Source organism: Lolium rigidum, chromosome 1, assembly GCF_022539505.1.
Source record: "Lolium rigidum isolate FL_2022 chromosome 1, APGP_CSIRO_Lrig_0.1, whole genome shotgun sequence".
Lineage (NCBI taxonomy): Eukaryota > Viridiplantae > Streptophyta > Magnoliopsida > Poales > Poaceae > Lolium > Lolium rigidum.
In genome coordinates this window covers 137,719,665-137,741,856 of record NC_061508.1, presented here as the reverse complement: position 1 = coordinate 137,741,856, position 22,192 = coordinate 137,719,665, and the positions used below count along the sequence as shown (strand labels likewise).

General features: G+C 46.8%; 1 protein-coding gene across 1 annotated transcript; it reads left to right on the top strand.

Annotated features, from left to right (window-relative positions):
* Positions 1-15,287: 15,287 nt before the first annotated feature.
* Positions 15,288-16,221, top strand: LOC124651931 (E3 ubiquitin-protein ligase RSL1-like). The gene is made up of 2 exons (XM_047190953.1): positions 15,288-15,868; positions 16,107-16,221. Exons 1-2 carry the CDS (start codon positions 15,288-15,290, stop codon positions 16,219-16,221), a joined length of 696 nt encoding a protein of 231 aa, XP_047046909.1.
* Positions 16,222-22,192: the final 5,971 nt, after the last annotated feature.

Sequence of the window (22,192 nt, the reverse complement as noted above, 5' to 3'; positions counted from 1 at the left end):
TTCGCATAGATCACTTGTTGCGTTTTCGAGTTTGGTTCATCATCTTTCTTGGTTGTCATTTGGATCTTATCCATGTGATGATTTAGAGCTTGTGCTTATTCTCATGACAAGCTCTAGTTCATCAAGAATGATTTTTGCACGGGCAACTTGTTGCATTTTCGAGATTGGAGGTTTTACCGGTATGTCTTTTTTTAGATAGGTCAAACCTTTCATCATTTGTTTCTATCCTCCCTTGTTGGACTATGATGGTTTCCTGCATGATCTTGTAGAGCTTGTTCCTAGCTTCAAAACAAGCCCAAGATCATCAAAATCGGAGTCCGGATGCTAAAGTTATGCCCGTTTTAGTTTTGGTGTTTCTGCAGTTTTCTTAGGCCGGATATTTCGGAAATATCCGGGCCGGATTATCCGGGCCGGATATTTCGGAAATATCCGGCCCCCTCGAAATCGACTAAGGACCTGGGGAATTGCTGCTCAGTATAGGGGCCGGATTTTTGGCCGGATTTTGACCAGGTTTTGTCTCTGAGGCCGGATAATCCGCCCCCCGGATAATCCGGCCCTTACTTAGGCCGGATTATCCGGCCCTAGTTTTGCCCAACGGCTCGATTTTCTTGGGGGTATAAATACCCCCTTCTTCCTCCTTGGGCTGTGGCTTCTCTAACTCTCTCTCTCCTCCATTGTTGAACTAGAGAAGCTTGCACTATCTCTCAATCCCTCCATGATTCTTGCCCCCATTTGAGGGAAAAGAGAGAGGAGATCTAGATCTACACTTCTACCAATCAAATCCATCTCTTTGTGAGTGGAACTCTCTAGATCTAGATCTTGGTGTTCTTTGTGAATTCCTTTGTTCTTCCTCTCTTATTCCCCAATAGCTTTTGTAGCTTTGTTGGAATTTGAGAGAGAAGGACTTGAGCATCTTTGTGGTGTTCTTCCCATTGCATTTGGTGCATCGGTTTGACTTCTCCACGGTGATTCGTGGTGGTGAAAACAAGAAGGTTGTTACTCTTGGGTTCTTGGAACCCTAGACGGATTCTACGCCTTTGTGGCGATTTGTTGGGAGCCTCCAATTAAGTTGTGGATGTGTGCCCCAATCTTTGTGTAAGGCCCGGTTTCCGCCTCGAAGGAAATCCCTTAGTGGAACCGTGACCTAGGCCTTTGTGGCGAGGGTCACCGGAGATTTAGGTGAGGCGCCTTCGTGGCGTTCGGTGTGTGGTGTGAGTACCGCATCTTGGGGTGAGGCCTTTGTGGCGTTGGTGTGCATCGAGCAACCACACCTCAAGGTGAGCCTCTTGTGGCGTTCGGGAGCACTAAGCAACCGCACCTCTCCACCGGAGATTAGCACTCGCAAGAGTGTGAACTCCGGGATAAATCATCGTCTCCCGCGTGCCTCGGTTATCTCTATACCCGAGCTCTTTACTTATGCACTTTACCTTGTGATAGCCATCGTGCTTGAAGTTATATATATCTTGCTATCACATACTTGCTTGTATTGCTTAGCATAAGTTGTTGGTACACATAGGTGAACCATTGCTTAGAATAAGTTGTTGGTGCACATAGGTGAACCATAGTTTATAGGCTTTGGGCTTGACAAAGTAAACGCTAGTTTTATTCCGCATTTGTTAAGCCCATCTCGTAAAAGTTTTAAATCGCCTATTCACCCCCCCTCTAGGCGACATCCGTATCCTTTCAATTGGTATCGAGCAAGGTCTCTCATTCTTAGGCTTCACCGCCTTGAGAGTAAAGATGTCGGTTAGGGGATTAGATCACAATAACTTGTTTATATTTGATGGCACAAATTATGATCTTTGGAAAATTTATGTGCTTAATATTTTGAGGGGTATTTCCCCGAACATGGAGCAATTTCTTGACATGGGTTTTTCTTCTCCTAAGGATCCCCAAAATTTATCTTATGAGGAGAAGAAAAACTCTTGTCTCGATGCTCTTGCTTCTCATGTGTTTTCCATTGTTGTGAGCAATGTAGTTACTTCTTCAATCATGCCTTTTGGGAGCGCTCATGAATTATGGACAAAGCTTCAAGATAAATATGATGTGTCCAATATCATTGAGGATGATTGTTTTGCTTCCACTTCCGGCCGTGTTGAGTTCTCATCTTCATCCACTTCACCAAAGTGTGGTAAGACACAAGGTAATGATATGGTGAGTGGTGATGAAAATTGCAATGTTGATATTGAGCTTACTATTGATGATTCTTCATCTCTATCTCATTGCAATGCTTCATCTTTGGACTTAAACACATCTAGCACTAGAAATGATTTACATGCTTGTGTTGGTAGTCCTTGCATATCATGTGTAAGTTGCTTGAATAAATCTCATGATGATATGCTTGATTTGTCTTGTGGCCATGATAAAAATGCTTCTATTTCCTCTAGTTGTTGTGTGGCTAACAATGTAGAGGAAACCAAAGATTCTATTGGTCAAGACAAGATCTTGAAAGGAGCCTCAAGTAACTCCTCATCTTTATCTCACGGTCCTCATATATGCCTTATGGCCAAGGGTTCCACGGTACCTCCTACCATGGAACCTAATATTTCTCGTGGTGATAAGGATGAGGATGAATATGAAGAAGAGGATTGGGTTGTCTCTCTACGCGATAAAGGTGAGAGTGTATTCAAGGTTATTTGCAAAGATAAAATTGCTAGCACTCACTTCTTTGAAATCTTGACTACCGCTATTGAGAGCCAAAAACTTATTTGGATGCATGAGAACACCATTGATAAAAAGGGTGCTCTTGAACGAGAGTATGCCGATGATGTAGCATCACTAAAGAATGATCTTGAAGAAGAACAAGAGACCGTAGCCTCTCTTGAAGAGCAACTTGAAACCCTTGAAGTGTCTCGAAATGAAATAGTTTCTAAACTCACTAAGGAAAGAGACCATGCTAAAGCTCAAGTAAAATTGCTTAAAAAGGAAAATTCCAAAGTTGGTGTTGGTCATGATAAACTTGTTAAGGATCTAGATGATCTAGACAAGGCCCACAAGGCCTTGGAGAGCGAACACTCTATCCTCACCAAGTCCTATGAGCAACTACAAGCTTCATATTTAAAAGAGCATGCTATGTTACCCTCTCTTCTTAATATGTCTTGTGATGATGCTTGTGCTACTAACTCTACTTCTTGTGAAGCATCTATCTTGAAGGAGAATGTTGAGCTAAGGGCTCAACTTGAGTTGCTAACTAGAAATTATGGGAAATTGGAAGAAAATCATGGAAAGCTTTCTAGCTCCCATGAGGATCTTCTAGCTTCTCATGATAGGATAAAGTTAGCTCATGAGGCTATCATATCAAAGGAAACACCTTGTGAGCCTCATGTGGATACTAGCACTACTACCCAAAATGCTATATTGCCATGTGCTAGTCCTAGTAATTCATCCACTCATAGTATTGCTAAATCTTTTGATGAATTATCTTCCTTGCCTTGTTGCTCTAACAATGAAGGTTCTACTTCCTCTAGTACTTGTGTTGTTACTAACCATGTAGAGGAAATCAAAGAGCTCAAGGCCCAAGTCACTTCTTTGAAGACCGACTTGGTAAAGAGTCAAGAAGGGAAATGCAAACTTGACACGATGTTAAGTGTGCAACAATCCCCCAATGACAAGAGTGGACTTGGATTCAACTCCAACAACAAGAACAAGTCCAAGAACAACAAGATTAATAAGGGCCAATTACAAGTCAAAGACCCGGCAAAGATAGTTTGCTTCAAGTGCAAAATTGAAGGGCATCATGTTAGATCTTGCCCTTTGAAGAAGAAGCAAAAAGGGAAGCGGCCTCAAGCTCAAACTCATATTCAACCTCAAGTTGAAGAAATGCCACTTCCCAAGAAGAATCAAGCCAATGCTCCCATTGTGGAGAAATCTAGTGAGAAGAAGGAGAAGAAAAGAACTTGCTACATATGCCGTGAGAAGGGCCACATCTCCTCTTTTTGCACTATTGGTACCTCATCCAATTCTATCTCCATTGATGATGTTTATTCTCTTCGTAAGGATGAGGGTGGCAATGTGTTTGCCAAATATGTTGGTGCTCAAAGTGGTGTCAAGAAAAGAACCATTTGGGTTGCCAAGCCTATTGTGACTAACCTCTTAGGACCCAACTTAGTTGGGGACCAACAATCCAAAACTTGATCAATAGGTGCTTGTTGGAGGGCATTGGTGACTTGGCTACATCATGAAGAATTAAGGGATCTTCATCATTTATATTATCTCAAGCCAAGTCTTGGTTATCTTGCTTCTATCATATATCCAATGTTCCTCCTTGCGGTAACATGTGCTCAACTCATTTATATTGAAAGTTACTCGCCCCTTTGCATGTGTTAGTTTTGTTCCTAACATGTGTTTGTATATGTTGTGCTTCCTAATAGTTTTGCTTGAGAAATCAAGTCTATGCATGTTGGGTTGCACACCATGTATTTGTGTTTGTGTTGGAGCCTCTTTGCATCTTGTTGTATCTTATATGGCTCTTATGAGCGATTAATGGACAATCCCATTTTGGGGGAGTGATATTCCTTTGGGAATTTCATGATCCTAAACAATGTGTGTACATGAGGAATATCACTTAGAATTGATATTGCGAGATTATCTAGTCGCTATGTGGTATGTCATCTTCATGAGAAATTCAAATTCTAATGTCCATTAATATCTCTACTTGGATCTTATTTGCCTCTTGTGAAAATAAATTCCTTATCACATTATGGGGGAGTAATAAGCTTTGTGCATATTACAAGCCTAGAAAATGTGAACATTTGAGGTTGTGTCACATAGAATTGATACCGTAAATTATCTCTCTCCTATGTGGCATGTTTGCTCAAACAAGCTCCAATTTGCTTAAATGGCTTCATTGCTAATATCTTTGTGGATCTTCTTTGTGAAAGCTTTTCTTGGCATGGTTTTTCACAACGTGTCCCTCAATACATTTTTGGAAAACCATGTGCTTCAAGTCATACTATTAATTGCTTTGCATGTTGGTATGAATACTATTAATTGCTTTGCATGTTGGTATGAATACTATTAATTGCCTTGCATGTTGGTATGACTAAATGAAGCTATCAAGAAACTATCTTTGCATGATGGTTAACTCTTATCTTTTACCATATGCTTTGTTCGTTGTAAATATGATCTTATGTATACTTACAAACTACCACCGGGAAATATTTCCTAATACCTCTTGTCCTAGGACAATTGGTAATGAATTATGAGGTAGATATTTATTGATCATATCTACATTGGCTCTTGTATTTTGCCTTATTTATTTCCATGAATTTGTTATGCTTTGACTCCCATGTGTCTTCCTTGCATCTTATGGATCTAATTTGTCTATTCAAACTTTCTTAGCTTTTTTAGTAGATATAGGTAGCGTGATGATCCTAGTTTTGTGCATTTTGTATCCATATTCTAAATCCTAGATAATGCACTAATCTTGGGGGAGCTCTCCTAGATTTGTTATAATGCTTAAACTTCTCTTGATCTTTATCAAAAATTGGTTTTGGGAGACATAAATTTTCTTTTTGGTACTTTGTGCCATCATAAAAAGTGTCGAGGGTTTGTTTTATTTGTTGGAACCTTGCTCTCTTGGGAGTTGGTTATCTCATTCCTTTTTGCTTAGGTTTAATTAGCTTCTTATAATGAGATAAGTCTTTGGAGTCAATCTTGTGTTGATTTGATTCTTTGATATAATTTGGACAACCATTGTCTCTTGGTTTATTTGGTGTTTTTGTCCAAATTGTATCTTCCTTTGGTTCTTGAAAGTATTGTGCATGCATATTTAATATATGTATATCTTATGGCATGTGTCACTTTCTTTGATCCAATATATAGGGTAAACTCCATCAAATCCTAATTTGGCTAAGATGTGCATGAAATTCAATTTCATATCTATATGCACATAGAATTGTGGAGTTTGTCCTATATGTTGTAGTGTGTCTAACTACTTCGGACCCAATTAGTTTGGGGACATTTTGTACTTACCTTTGTGTTAGGTACAATGGATATGCATTGGATGCTTGTCTCACTCTTGGAAAGAAGTGGTGACTCAATGGTAACTTGAGGCAAGCTAGGATGGTCAACGAACACATATCTACTACATCCACACCAATGCTATCTTGGTAACAAGTATCTTCTCATGCATACTTTTCTTGTATCCAACCTTATGGTTGCATCTTGGCATGAATCTCTTGATTTGCAAATGTTGTGCTTCTTGCAATAGTCTTAATGAAACTTCTTTATTGTGAATGTGAGTAATTTGAGATGAGTGCATTTGTTGGAAAGTATTTTAAATCATGCTCATGATTCATCCATCCCAACTATGCCTATCTAGCAATTTTATTGCATATCAATTCCTCAAGGCTCTCACATGTGCAATATAGATGAAAGTGCAAATTTAGTTACTTCTTTTGGTATCCTCGTTTGTGATACTTGTTGCCTTTCTCAAATGCATCCCAACTATCTTCTACCCCTTGTTGATATTTTTGATGTATTTTATTTGTTTGTGGTTGAAATTCATGAATGTACAATAAGATAAAATTGAGCCTTTGGCCATGCTATTAAGCAAAAATTATTATTGGTATATTGCATGACTTCGTCTTGGATATCATACTATTTTTCTTGCGTATCTATTTTGTGTGTGCATGTTTCTTTGTGGATAAATATCTTTGTGATATTGCCCACTTAGAGAAACTTATACACATAAGAGATGATACATCTCCTTTTGATATCTTATTTATTTATTGCGTGTTGATTGGTCATGCTAAGCAATATAATTCATTGAAGACTATGATGATGCTTTTTGCTCATCCTTGTAATAGTCTTATAATATGCTTTATCATGCCTTTCACGTATCATCTTGGTTGAGCCTTTTATTATGGTGCCTCTTACTTGTTGCTCAACTATTTGTTTGTTGCAAGTGTTTAGCTTACTTTTCTATCTATGATCTATTACAAATGCTTGTGTTTTAAATGAGGGAGTGAGGATTCCATGTTATGCATATTGTATTCAAATGCAACATTTTATTTTATGCATGTACATTGGGGAGCTTCCTCATTTTATTTAGAACACTATCTTGTGGTGATCATTAGAGTTTGATTCACTTGGTATCTTTTGTTTTTGAATGATATTATGGGAGTGATGATTCCATGTTTGTGCACTTTATACTCCAATGCAAATTGTCTAGTTTTGTGCACAAACCTTGGGGAGCTTCCTCATATTATTTAGAGCAATCTTCTTGATCTTATCATAATATCTATCTTTCTTTTGGTATCCTCTTTGTGGTTCATTTGGTTGCTTGCTTCATTTGTTGAAGCTTCTAGACTTTGTTATCTTTTTGCAATCTTTGATCCTATCTATAGTGTGATTCCTTCCGAATATTCGTCATTGGATATGTGCATTTGATTCCACTCAAATTATGAGAAATGCACACGCTATGGAGGAACTCTCACTATATTGGCCTTCTAAATTTTTCACCCATTTCGGCAATTGGTGCCAATGGGGGAGAAGTTTGGAGGGTTTAAGGGAATTTGGTTATGTCTTTGCTTTGTGCTTAAGCATGTGCCTTTATTGCATTGCATCTTGTTGCTTTGCATAGTTGAATATTTAGAGGAAACTCCACTAGGCTTTGAATGCCAATATAAGCAATGAAAGTCAAGATCATTCACACATGCATATATTATGGGGGAGTTTGCTCTATATATTCAACTTATTTGTTACTTAAATTCCTTATATAAACCCTCTCAAAGAGATTGTCATCAATTACCAAAATGGGGGAGATTGAAAGTGCATGGAGCCTCCATGTGTGGTTTTGGTAATTAATGACAATCCCTATGGACTAATGTTTGCATTGAGTTATATTTGTAGGAGTTGTCCATAGGCAATTCTTGAACCATATGTTGGCTTCAAGGTTGCAATAAGAAGAAATTGATGAAGGATATCAAGTGTCAAGTATGTCTTGAAGATGAAGATGTAGTGAGCCCTCAAGTTACTTCAAGACATCAACATGATGAAGAATGAAGAAATGTAGTGCAAGTTCAAGATGAGCCAACTCGAAGAGTTCATAAGCTTGAAGCTTGCCATGGAGAAATGATGTGCAAGTTCAAGATGAGCCATCTCGAAGAGATCCTTTGCTTGAGTCTTGCCATCCATATGGTGATCATGGATATGTGAAGATGCGCCGAAGAAGAAGCTCTCCCATGGTGGATTATGGGGGAGCAATCCACATGGTGGTCATGGTTATGCGAAGATGCGCCGAAGAAGAAGCTCTCCCATGGTGGTTTATGGGGGAGCAATCTACAAGACTTCGTCAAGCAAGCACAAGCAAGAAATGCGTTCCATCTTGTTGAGGTCAAGATCGTCGTCATCAAGCTCAAGTGGAATGCGCAAGTATAAGGTTTGCTCTTGATAGGGTTTCTTTCTCACCGGTCTCATAGTGTAGTTGGAGACCGGTTTATAGTTTAGTTGCCGTACTATCAAGAGGGCTCTCGAGTGAGTAACTCGATCGTATCGTTCGGAGAGAGCTCAAACCTTTGCATCCTTGCATCATCTTTCTTGGTTGTCATTTGGACCTTATCCATGTGATGTTTTAGAGCTTGTGCTTATTCTCATGACAAGCTCTAGTTCATCGAAAACGGATTTCGCATAGATCACTTGTTGCGTTTTCGAGTTTGGTTCATCATCTTTCTTGGTTGTCATTTGGATCTTATCCATGTGATGATTTAGAGCTTGTGCTTATTCTCATGACAAGCTCTAGTTCATCAAGAATGATTTTTGCACGGGCAACTTGTTGCATTTTCGAGATTGGAGGTTTTACCGGTATGTCTTTTTTTAGATAGGTCAAACCTTTCATCATTTGTTTCTATCCTCCCTTGTTGGACTATGATGGTTTCCTGCATGATCTTGTAGAGCTTGTTCCTAGCTTCAAAACAAGCCCAAGATCATCAAAATCGGAGTCCGGATGCTAAAGTTATGCCCGTTTTAGTTTTGGTGTTTATGCAGTTTACTTAGGCCGGATATTTCGGAAATATCCGGGACGGATTATCCGGGCCGGATATTTCGGAAATATCCGGCCCCCTCGAAATCGACTAAGGACCTGGGGAATTGCTGCTCAGTATAGGGGCCGGATTTTTGGCCGGATTTTGACCAGGTTTTGTCTCTGAGGCCGGATAATCCGCCCCCCGGATAATCCGGCCCTTACTTAGGCCGGATTATCCGGCCCTAGTTTTGCCCAACGGCTCGATTTTCTTGGGGGGTATAAATACCCCCCTTCTTCCTCCTTGGGCTGTGGCTTCTCTCACTCTCTCTCTCCTCCATTGTTGAACTAGAGAAGCTTGCACTATCTCTCAATCCCTCCATGATTCTTGCCCCCATTTGAGGGAAAAGAGAGAGGAGATCTAGATCTACACTTCTACCAATCAAATCCATCTCTTTGTGAGTGGAACTCTCTAGATCTAGATCTTGGTGTTCTTTGTGAATTCCTTTGTTCTTCCTCTCTTATTCCCCCAATAGCTTTTGTAGCTTTGTTGGAATTTGAGAGAGAAGGACTTGAGCATCTTTGTGGTGTTCTTCCCATTGCATTTGGTGCATCGGTTTGACTTCTCCACGGTGATTCGTGGTGGTGAAAACAAGAAGGTTGTTACTCTTGGGTTCTTGGAACCCTAGACGGATTCTACGCCTTTGTGGCGATTTGTTGGGAGCCTCCAATTAAGTTGTGGATGTGTGCCCCAATCTTTGTGTAAGGCCCGGTTTCCGCCTCGAAGGAAATCCCTTAGTGGAACCGTGACCTAGGCCTTTGTGGCGAGGGTCACCGGAGATTTAGGTGAGGCGCCTTCGTGGCGTTCGGTGTGTGGTGTGAGTACCGCATCTTGGGGTGAGGCCTTTGTGGCGTTGGTGTGCATCGAGCAACCACACCTCAAGGTGAGCCTCTTGTGGCGTTCGGGAGCACTAAGCAACCGCACCTCTCCACCGGAGATTAGCACTCGCAAGAGTGTGAACTCCGGGATAAATCATCGTCTCCCGCGTGCCTCGGTTATCTCTATACCCGAGCTCTTTACTTATGCACTTTACCTTGTGATAGCCATCGTGCTTGAAGTTATATATATCTTGCTATCACATACTTGCTTGTATTGCTTAGCATAAGTTGTTGGTACACATAGGTGAACCATTGCTTAGAATAAGTTGTTGGTGCACATAGGTGAACCATAGTTTATAGGCTTTGGGCTTGACAAAGTAAACGCTAGTTTTATTCCGCATTTGTTAAGCCCATCTCGTAAAAGTTTTAAATCGCCTATTCACCCCCCCCCTCTAGGCGACATCCGTATCCTTTCAGAACCGAATGATATCAAAATCTGATTTGAAATGGATTTTCAAGTCATTGTTCAAACTCTCACTTAATTGTGTACTTCTCATTCCTAATGTGAAGACATCCTTCATATAACATTCAGCCCATTTTTCTTTTAGCTTATATATGCTATCCAACCAAATCTGCTTGCTCACCTTTTTCCTCATGAGGTCAAAGTTTTGTTCAAATTCCTCCGTGTCTTCGTACTCAAACATGTACCCGCTGAAATCTGATAGAATACTCGTTTCTTCATTCTCCTCTATTTTGTTCTACTTATTTTTCTCTTTCTCTTTCTCTTTCTCTTTCTTCTTCTCCTTTTTCTTGTCCTTTTTCTTCTCTTCATCCTTCTCTTCGTGTAGATGTTTGGCAGCATTTTGCATAATATGAAAAGTGCATAATCCATGTCACACTTCCACAAACACTTCCCTAACTGCCTTTCCCATTGTAGCATCTTGATCCATATAGAATGTTTTTGGCGCCTTTCCTTTATGAGCATTTAGAAAGGCCTCGAACAACCACTTGAAGCATGCAAAGGTTTCATCATACATGAGAGCAGCACCAAAAATCACAGTTTCTCTAAAGTGATTGAATCCGACAAAAACACCAAAAAGGCCTGCTCTCCTTGTTTGTTCCAAAAGTAGTGTCAAAACTAACAACATCACCAAAATGTGCATAGTCCATGATCATTTTAGCAACAACCCAAAATATATTTGCTATTGTTCTTCACAATCCATTTGCAATGCATATTGGAATGATGGGTTTTCAGCAATCTTGTCTTGAAAATACTTAAGATGCTACCAGCTTGGCCATATGCCATTTCTCGTTGGCGCTTTGTCCGCAAATAATTCTTGTGATCACGGAGGGTATAGCTAAGATTGGGTCGTCCACCAACTTGGCGACTTGCCAACTCATGTGCTGCTTTTGGCCTAATACCTGAATCGTCTACCATTCCAATTTCAAAAGCTTGTAACTCCGAAATTTTCCTTTGTGACACCATTGGGTGTAAAGTTTCTGGCAAGTGTAGTGTGTGATTGTGTTCCAAAGCTAGCTCAGACACTTTGAGGTTTCCCTTCGTTCGGTCCATTTTAACATTCATGTGGACTTGACAATTGGTTCTAATTTCAGCTCGAGGGAGCTTAGTTAAATAATCTCTCTTGTCTTCTGATCGAAGACCCTCATTTGCACAAACAAATTTACATGATGTAATCATCGGATGACCTTTTGTTTGTATACCTTTTCTTGATCTCGAAGCCTTTCTGCCCGCTGTAGCTCAACCAAAACGCCCAAGCCTCATCTGAATTTCTGAACTTCATGCCCATATGAGGTACCAAACTAGGCAGTACAACTCTGCAATGTAAAAAAACAAAACAAGTATTACTTAGGGGTATGAAAAACTACAGCGGCGCTTACTATAGTATGTGACATCTCATTGCTAAGTACTTGTGATAATTGAATTACCGATTGAATTCCGGACCATGAGCTGATGTGTTTATCTCTTGTGCCATATCTGTTTCTTTCTCGGTTTCTTCTTCCATTGGCAAATATGATGCTTGATGAAGTTTAACCAACTATTTCCATGAGAAGCACAAAAATTGATCAAGTTCTAAAGAAATCTCAAGCCGAGAGTTTGATTTATTCAATGTGAGAAACAGATACTCAGAATTTACCTAAGAATGACGGGCAGAGCAGTACGTGCCTGCTCCAGATTCTGGCGAAAACTAATCAAGTTCTAAACAAATCTGAAGGTAAGAGTTTGATTTATTGAAGATGAGCTCCAAATTCTGGCGAAAACTGGAATAAAACAAATCTAAAGGAAAGAGTTGATTTATTCAAGATGGGAAACACAGAAATCTAGGCTACTGACAGTTTACCTGTGAATGATAACCAACAACGCCAGCTCCAGGTTCTGGGGATCCCTTTTTCTCGTGATTTTTATTTCCGTCGATGATTCTCGCGCCATTTACTTTGTTCTGGCGCCTTTTCTGTGCTGGAGTGCGGCACAACCGTTTGTTGGGCTGGGCTTTGGGCCGACTATGCTGTATGGTTCCCTGGGTTGGACATGCTGCCGTTCGATGCGAACGGACGAACCAAAATCAGCAAAGTCCCTCTGCAGTAGTTTAATGTGTGTCAGAGGATCTCGTTCCAACAACAAAGCGCTAAGTGGGAGGTTGGCGGCGGGAGGAAGAATATCGCGAGAGAGAGGGGGATGGTCTTGCGCGCTAGTCGAGAGTGGCACACGAATATAAACATATGAAAGTATAGCCTTTGATTTAATGTGACACCGTAGTAATCGTACGGGGTATATGCTAGTAATACTTCTATATTAATATCAAGTAATATGAATCGGAGAAAGTACAAAGAAAAGGTCCAAGCCCCAGATGTTTGTAAACTCTGCCTTTGATCAATAAAACGAGCAAGTCTTATTATCTATACCTTTTTTTTTTTTTGAAACATCAAAAGAATTTCTCCCTCGGTCGTTGTCCAACTTAAATATACCCCGAAAAGTGGAGAAAATTACCCACCGTGCCACCCATAAGTTAAGAAAACTTTTCGGTAATAAACAATAGAAGAAAATAAGCCGAACGTTCCTAAGGATTTGTTTCCTGCGCGGGTACATCGGACTCCTGGTTGGCTTTTGCTCCCTGGTTTGGTTCGTTTTGGTTCGTGGTGTTTGGTTTGGTACGTGGAGTTTAGGTATCGTACGTTGCGTTGCCGGCTGCCGCACGAGTCGCTTGATGTCACGACTCACGACTACGATCGGGATGAGAGTATGATCGAGACCAGCCTAGAGCCCTAGACGAGTACGATCCGGATAGGGTATGAGACCAGCCTTGCTAGCTACGGATTGTCGTACAAGCATCATGTATATATACTGGCCCAGCCAATCGATAAATTACGTAAACACGAACACGCAGCGGCCGGGTCGAGCCAGACAGAGCGGCCAACAACAAGACGATGCCGACGGGTGCCTGCATGACGAGGGGGAAGATAAAGATCAAGCACTATCAGCGTGAGGCTCGGGCAATGTCGGGTTTGCCAACAAAAGCAAAGATGCGTGTGCTCAAGCCGCTTCCGTGCAGAGATGGATGCCGGCCGTTGGCCTCTTGGTCGCGCCATCGTTACAGCCGTCCCCGCGTACACAGCTGACCACCGGCCGTCTCATACTCGTCCAGTTCCATATTCCCGTCGAAGGACTCGAGCTGCGACGCTTCCAATCGTGGGCACTTCATCTTCTGCATCTCTTGCCGAGCGCCGGCGTGATCGATTCCGTAGTGCAGACCCGGAGAGTCGACGGCGCCTTAGAATCAGCGGCTCTTTCACCAATTGTGTGACAGTTGATCGGCATCGTAGTGATTCTGAACTCCATCGCTGCTTGCGTCATGGTTGGCGTGTCCATGTGCACCACGCGCTCATCCAGGTCATGGAGGAAGGTAGAATCACAGAACACGACTTTCTGCCGCAGCTCGAATTTAGCATCGGTTGCGCCAGCGAAGTTTCCATGGATGCCCATGGCGGATTCCTACCTTTACGACGGCCTTGTGTCGCCAAGGGGTGGTGGTGAAAGAGCACTTACCGGCGGCCTGACGGGGCCACGGGGGTGGGAGGACTTCACCGGCCTGGATCTCACATGGCCAGGCTCACACCTGTTCCATACAACAAGCCGTCCGCATCCGGTGCAAACAGCCGTGCCCGCCGAGCTCCCCGACGAAGTTGGGCGTGAACACCAGAAATTATCACCATGCACAAGTGGCGCAACAGTTCGACCACCAGGGCCTACCAGCTGCGTAGATGGGCGGAAAACGTCCTGAAGCTAGCCGAGTTCCTTGGGTGCGAAGTTCTTTGAATCGATCTGGGTGAAGATGAAGCTAGCCATATGTACATGGACTAACACATTGAGCTACTGGAGTGCATGAAAAGGGGTCGGAGAAACGAAAACCAGAAAGACAAGGACGACTACTCGCTAAGAGCATGCCGATTGGCATGGTAATGGGCACGGGGTTGCGCTGCTCCACCTGAAAGGTTCTCACAGCGGCACGCCGGCACCGAGCATCGTCCAACATCCGGGGAACGTTCGACACAGCAGCAGTTGCTCCTGTCAATGTGAGTTGTGGCGGCATGGTCTCGACCTCAAGACACTTAGACGGGGTATCACAATGGCTTGGCTTCGATCTTCTACCCGATATTTTTCCATTTAATAAAAAATATTAATTTAGTATTTTTATTATGTTAAACAAGTGATTTTTCGCAGAAACTAAGTGACGAGTTTTTCTTTTATTACGTTGTGAGGATTGTTGTATAGTTGGACATCTAAGATAACATTTTTTTTTATGAAAACCGAATATACTTCAAAAAATATTTCTCATATACTTGAAACATATTGATTTATTTTATACTCGTTGCAATTCTAATGGACTTTCCAAAAAAGTAGATAGTGCTGATTATTTTCGTCGAGAAGTTGATAACCCGGTGCAACGCACGGGTATTTTTGCTATTATTCTAAAAAAAATACAATGTGTAAAGACGTGCTAGGGTGAACGTGGTTAGTTCAATTGAAAATTTGCTTGGATCAATAAAAAAAATTGTAATTTTGTTTTCGCTTGTATATTTTTTTTGTTTGGATTACAGATTCTCTTGGGTTCTCCTTTCTTATAGTGTCAGATATTTCCGTTAAAACGGACTAATTTTCCAACAAATCGTGTGAAAGGATGATTCCTTCTCCGTCGGCATCGGTCAATCATGTTTGAAATATGGAAATATCTGATCACATTCGATCTTGTTAGAAAAAAAGAACCGCTAGCCCTACAAGCCAGCGTAAACACACTTCGGCAAATACCTGGAAGGTCTCCCCCAAATAATGAAATCCCAACAAAACCTAAGAATTATCGGAGAGATCGAGACGGCTTAGTATTTGTCGATCAGTATTCACCAAACCGTCAAAAACTTCGTACCTCCTCCAATGGCGGATGCCGCGGAGAAGTCGCAGAATCCCTGCAGCATCTGCGACGAGGAAATGGCGGCCTCGGAGGTCCACCGCGGTGGCAGCGCCTGCTCTCACGCCTTCTGCCCAGCGTGTCTTACGGGCCACGTCCGCGCCAAGGTCGAGTCCGGCGCCGCCGCCACCGTGCGCTGCCTCGACGCATCCTGCACCGGCACTCTCGATCCAGAGCTGTGCCGCGCCGCCCTCCCGGTCGACGTGTTCGAGCGATGGTGCGCCGCGCTGTGCGAGACCATGTTTCTTGGCGCGCGGCGGACTTACTGCCCCTTCCCCGATTGCTCGGAGATGATGGTGGCCGACGACGACGGCGAGCCCGTGACGCAGTCCGAGTGCCAGGTGTGCAGGCGGCTGTTCTGCGCGCAGTGCAGCGTGCCGTGGCACGCGGGCGCCGATTGCGCCGCCTACAAGAAGCTCGGGAGAGGGGACAGGAGCAGGGAGGACTTGATGCTGCTGGAGATGGCCACGGAGAAGAAATGGAGGAGGTGCCCCAAGTGCGACTTCTTCGTCGACAAAAGAGGTGGCTGCTTGCACATTGTCTGCAGGTAATTGCCCTTTTCTTTTTGGGTGACTGTACTGATCTATGGATCTCCTTCTGCCAAATTGTAGATTAGATCTTATTTTAGGTTTGGGAGAACAACTTCTACTAATAAGTAGTAACATAACATAGCACGCGAGTTTTCTATGTGGAGTAATTATTAATCAGTAAGTAGTCGAACAAGTGTTTAACGGCTTTGCATGAAAACTTGATGCCTAAAAGCTTAATGGTTGCGTGATCGTCAGGTGCAAATTTCAGTTCTGCTATGGATGTGGCAATGAGTGGGAGTCTGACTCATGTACTTGTGATGACCGGGATGACGACGATAGTGATTCCGAGGATGAAGACGATGGAGCCTGAGTCGATCTGGTCCCATTTTGATATATGTGACCTTGTCCTGATGTTATAAATTTCCTCCAGACTAGAGTAATACTTTGAAGTGTTCTTTGGTGCACGATAGATCACTCAAAATGCTTAATGGTTTCGTGACCATGCAGTTTTGAAAATTTTCATTGATATAGTAAACCATTGTTCTTGGTCATTGCGTGAATTTTCTGCAACATGTTACCAACCAATTTTCAGTGCTAGGTATGGCTCTCCCCGCTCCCTCCGCTCCCAGCCTAGCCTAGCCTAGCCTCCCACCACCACCGGAACCCCACCGCCGCCGTCGCTCCACTCCGGCTGCCCCTCTCCGTCATGGTCTCCCCCGCGTCCGCCTCCGACGCGCGTCCTGCTCCGCGGACGGCCTCCGCTGGCGGAGATCCGGCAGCGAGTCCTCCAGCGCGCGCAGCTACTCCGACGTCGCGCGCACCGCCGCGGCGCCAAGCCCCGCCACCGCACCGACCCCCGCCGTTGCACCCTCCAGCGCCGCCACCGCCGCCGCCCGCAGGGCGCCCGCTGCCACCCGCCTGGGCCCCCGCTCGGAGGTGCACCGGGCCAACCGCGAGCCCGCCGTCGACGCCGATGGCTTCCAGCAGCCGCGCCGCAGGTACCACAACCGCCGCCCCCGTCGCCCTGAGACGCGTCGCTCTCCGCCTCGGGCCCGCCGCAGCCCTCGCCGGTGGAGGACGCCGGCCTCTTCTTCCGGTGCCTCGAGCCGGACACGTCGTGCACGACTGCACCAACAAGGTGCGCTGCCGCAAGTGCCTCCTCCCCAGCCATGAGTCATGGCAGTGCGGGCCCAGGCAACGCCAAACCCGGCGCGAGGCTGAGCGCGCGGCGCCTCCTGCTCCGCCGCGCCACGCCACCCCTCCGCCGCCGCCCCCACCACCGGCCACTCGCACGCGCCGCTCACCGTCTTGGCGACCCCGGCCCCGTCGCGAGTCATCGTGTCGCGCTCCGTCGAGATGCAGGAGTCCGAGCGCATGCTTGAGCGCGCCATGCTGGCGACCATCACCGGCACCCGCCCGGCCGTTACCATCGACGATGTCGCCGACCTGCTGCACTCCTCCTTCGAGCTATCGCCGGGCGACTTCATGGTGCATGTACATCACCCCGAGGACTTCCTAGTCGTCTTCTCCAGCATGCAGATCAAGGCGCGGATCACTGGCGATCACTTCGTCAGCTTCCCCGCGTTCTCCCTCATGATGCGGCCCTGGTGCAAGCTCGCCCACGCCGGCTTGGGAAGGTTCGAATAAGCGTCGAGCTTGCCCTCCGTGGAATCCCTCCCCAAGCCTGGCAGCTCTCCACGGCTGAGCACCTCCTCGCCCCTAGCTACTGGATTGAGAAGATCCACCCCGACACCCGCTCCCGCGCCAACCTCGCCGTCTTCCGCTGCACCATCCGCGCCCACAACCCCGCCGAAATTCGCACCCATGCCGTCCTGGAGGTCGTTGAGCTGGTCCCGTCGCGCGTACCATCTCAGGCGCCGCAGGTCAAGACCCTCACCTACCCCATCAACGTCGAGATCGTTCACGCCGTCGCCGAGGGAGACAGCCAAGCCACCCAGGCTACGGATGCCGGCGCCAACGGCGGCGCGACGAACCAGGATGACGTGCGTGACAACGGCGATGGCCGCCCGCGTAACAGAAGGAGAGGACGCAAGCGCCGCCGGCACCCCCGATGGCCGCGTAGATGGCATGGCCCTTGACGGCCTAGGCACCATGGACCTAGGCCCTCATGTCCGGGCCGATGGTCTCACCATGTCGGCCTGGCTGTCCCGCCGGCAGCCGCCGCGCGATGGCGCGCCCCCGCCGGTGCTGGACAGGTTCATCGATCCGTGGCTTTACCAATGTCGGGCCCGCCGTCCTCGTCGCCATGCCAAAAAGGGAAAGAGATGGGGCTGGAAAAATACGGATGCTGACACGGGCCCACTACCAAAGCCTGCTGCAGAGACAGCTGCCTCCCCGACAGGACTAGCGCCGCAGAGCCCAGGGCCCGCCCCAGGGACAGATGGCCAAGCCTCACTAGCCGAATCAGAGATCCCCTGCACTCTGGACGCCACCGGCCATTCAAACCCTCTGCCGGCTTGCGCGCATGGACAGGAGGCACCTGACGCGCTTTCGCAAAGCGTGCCCCGGGATCGGTGCGGCGACCAACCCACGCCCAGCTTCGTGCTGGAGACGCGGCCGGCTCGGACCCACCGCGCCTGCTGCGCGGATCCCTTGTCGGGCCTTGGCATTGCTACCTCGTCGCCCTCAACCGAGGTTTTGGAGCCTTACGTTGATCGTGCCGTTGCGGACAATGCTGGCGGGAACGCCACGCCACCAGCCACGACGTCTCCTGAAGCCACCAGCGCCCATGCAAGCCCACGGCCCGACACCTGCGAGAGCCCGCCCACGATCCTGCGCCGTCCAACTCCTGTGGATGTGAATGACGGGCCCTCCAACGAAGCACAGGCCTCTGCGCAGCCCACGGCAGCCTCCCACGTGGCTGCATGCACGCCCACTCCACGGCCAGCTGCGAGGTTTGCCTCGCCGCCGATCACCATGCGCCGACCACGGCTGAGCGTCGCGCCCACATGCACGTCCTGCGCTCGCTTGGCATCATCGGGACCAACCAGAGGATCACTGCGGAAGAGATAAAGGCTTACGAGGGCATGTTCGCGGCACCAATACCGCTCACCGTCCTCACGGCCATGGCTGCCCTGGTTGACCGTGAGATGCCGCCGATCGCTCCCACACCGGACGCTGCCGCCACCCCTGGTGGGCCGGTCCTCGTCTAGCTACGCTAGTGCACCACCACCGTCGATCTCTTCCCCATGGATCACGGCCTTAAGATAGCTAACTGGAACGTGCACGGCATTAACGCTCGTGCCCGTCGCCCTGCCATTCGCTCGGCTGATCGATACCATCGACGCTTCCATTGTTTGCCTACAAGAGACTAAGATGGAGCTTGTCTATTCGTCTGTTGTCCTTGAGATGCTTAGCTCCGAGTTTGACGACTACGTGTACTTGCCTGCGATCGGCACACGCGGCGGCATTCTCCTTGCTTGGAAGAGCACGGGCTGTTTCTATCTCCGACCCGGAGTTCACCGCCCACACGCTCTCCGCCAAGGTCTGCACGCCCGGCGGCTCTCCTTGGTGGATTACGGTTGTCTACGGACCCCAAACTGACGCCAACAAGATCGCGTTCCTCCAGGAACCGCGCGAGGTCCGTGCTGCGTGCCCCGGGCCCTGGCTGCTTTGCGGAGATTTCAATCTCATCTACCGCGACGGTGACAAGAACAACTCCAACCTAAATCGGCGCATGATGGGATGCTTCCGCAGCGTGCTCAATGACCTGGCCCTCAAGGAGATCTTCCTCAACGGTAGAAGATACACCTGGTCCAACGGCCAATCGCCGCTCACACTCGTGCACCTCGATCGCTTCTTCTGCACCACGGAGCCGGGAAGAAAGCCACGGAGAATGCCACCTGCGCTGCCCGGCCTCCGTCGTCTCCCGATCACTCCCCGCTACTTCGGATTGCTCGCCCATGCACTGCCGGCCATCGCCGTATCCGCTTTGAGGAGTTCCGGTCGCGCTCGTACGGGTTCCACGACACGGTCACCGCGGCTCGGAACTCTGTCCACCATACCGACCCCTTCCGGCGACTGCGGCTGCGCTCGCACGCCACGACGCGCGAGCCTCACCGGCTGGAGCTCCAAGACGGTGGGTAGCGTCGGGATGCGCATGGTGATCGCCGGGGAGCTTATCCTCCGCTCGACAAAGCTCGGGAGGATCGTGTCCTGTCCGCGCACGAGATCTAGCTGCACAAGCAGCTTAAGGCCACCTACCTAGGGGCTGGCGTCCCTCGACCGCACCATCGCTCGATAGCGTGCGGATTGCTCGCCTCCACGACGGCGATGCCAATACGGCTTTCTTCCACCACCGGTGCACTTACTGGGAGGCAAAAGAACAGGATCTACGCCATCCGCGTCGACGACCAGACGATCACCGATCAAGCTGCCATCGCCGAGGCTGCCTTCGCCCACTTCGACGACCTGCTGGGCACCAATGTCGGACAGGACTGCACGCTGGATTTCACGCAGCTCATCGAGCCCGCGGACAACTTGGATGCTCTCGAGGACCCCTTCGCCGCCGACGAAATCTGGAACGCCGTCAAGCGCATGCCGGCTGATAGCATGCAAGACACACGCCCGTTGGGAACCCCAAGAGGAAGGTGTGATGCGTACGGCGAGCAAGTTTTCCCTCGATAAGAAACCAAGGTTATCGAACCGGTAGGAGTCAAGGAACACGTGAAGGTTGTTGGTGGCGGAGTGTAGTGCGGCGCAACACCGGGGATTCCGGCGCCAACGTGGAACCTGCACAACACAATCAAAGTACTTTGCCCCAACGTAACGGTGAGGTTGTCAATCTCACCGGCTTGTCTGTAAACAAAGGATTAGATGTATAGTGTGGAAGATGATGTTTGTTTGCGAAGAACGGTAAAGAACAATTGCGATAGATTGTATTTCAGATGTAAAGAATGGACCGGGGTCCACGAGTTCACTAGTGGTGTCTCTCCCATAAGATAAATGGCATGTTGGGTGAACAAATTACGGATGGGCAATTGACAAATAAAGAAGGCATAACAATGCACATACATATATCATGATGAGTACTATGAGATTTAATCGGGGCATTACGACAAAGTACATAGACCGCTATCCAAGCATGCATCTATGCCTAAAAAGTCCACTTTCGAGGTTATCATCCGAACCCCTTCCGGTATTAAGTTGCAAACAACGGACAATTGCATTAAGTATGGTGCGTAATGTAATCAACACAAATATCCTTAGACAAAGCATCGATGTTTTATCCCTAGTGGCAATAACACATCCACAACCTTAGAACTTTACGTCACTTGTCCCGGATTCAATGGAGGCATGAACCCACTATCGAGCATAAATACTCCCTCTTGGAGTCACAAGTATCAACTTGGCCAGAGCCTCTACTAGCAACGGAGAGCATGCAAGAACATAAACAACATATATGATAGATTGATAATCAACTTGACATAGTATTCAATATTCATCGGATCCCAACAAACACAACATGTAGCATTACAAATAGATGATCTTGATCATGATAGGCAACTCACAAGATCTAACATGATAGCACAATGAGGAGAAGACGACCATCTAGCTACTGCTATGGACCCATAGTCCAGGGTGAACTACTCACACATCGATCGGAGCGATCATGGCGATGAAGAGACCTCCGGGAGATGATTCCCCTCTCCGGCGAGGTGCCGGAGAGCGATCTCCCGAATCCCCCGAGATGGGATTGGCGGCGGCGGCGTCTCTGGAAGGTTTTCCGTATCGTGGCTCTCGGTACTGGGGTTTTCGCGACGAAGGCTTTAAGTAGGCGGAAGGGTAGAGTCGGGGGCATCACGAGGGGCCCACACGCTAGGGCCGCACGGCCAAGGCCTGGGCCACGCCGGCCTAGTGTGTCGCCACCTCGTGGCCCCACTTCGTATCTCCCTCGGTCTTCTGGAAGCTTCGTGGAAAAATAAGACCCTGGGCGTTGATTTCGTCCAATTCGAGAATATTTCCTTTGTAGGTTTTACGAAACCAAAAACAGCAGAAAACAACAATTGGCTCTTCGGCATCTCGTCAATAGGTTAGTTCGGTAAATGCATAATAATGACATATAATGTGTATAAAACATGTGAGTATCATCATAAAAGTAGCATGGAACATAAGAAATTATAGATACGTTTGAGACGTATCAAGCATCCCTAAGCTTAGTTCCTACTCGCCTCGAGTAGGTAAACGGTAACAAGGATAATTTCGAAGTGACATGCTATCATAATCTTGATCAATACTATTGTAAAGCATATGAGATGAATGCAGCGATTCGAAGCAATGGCAAAGATAATGAGTAAACAACTGAATCATATAGCAAAGAC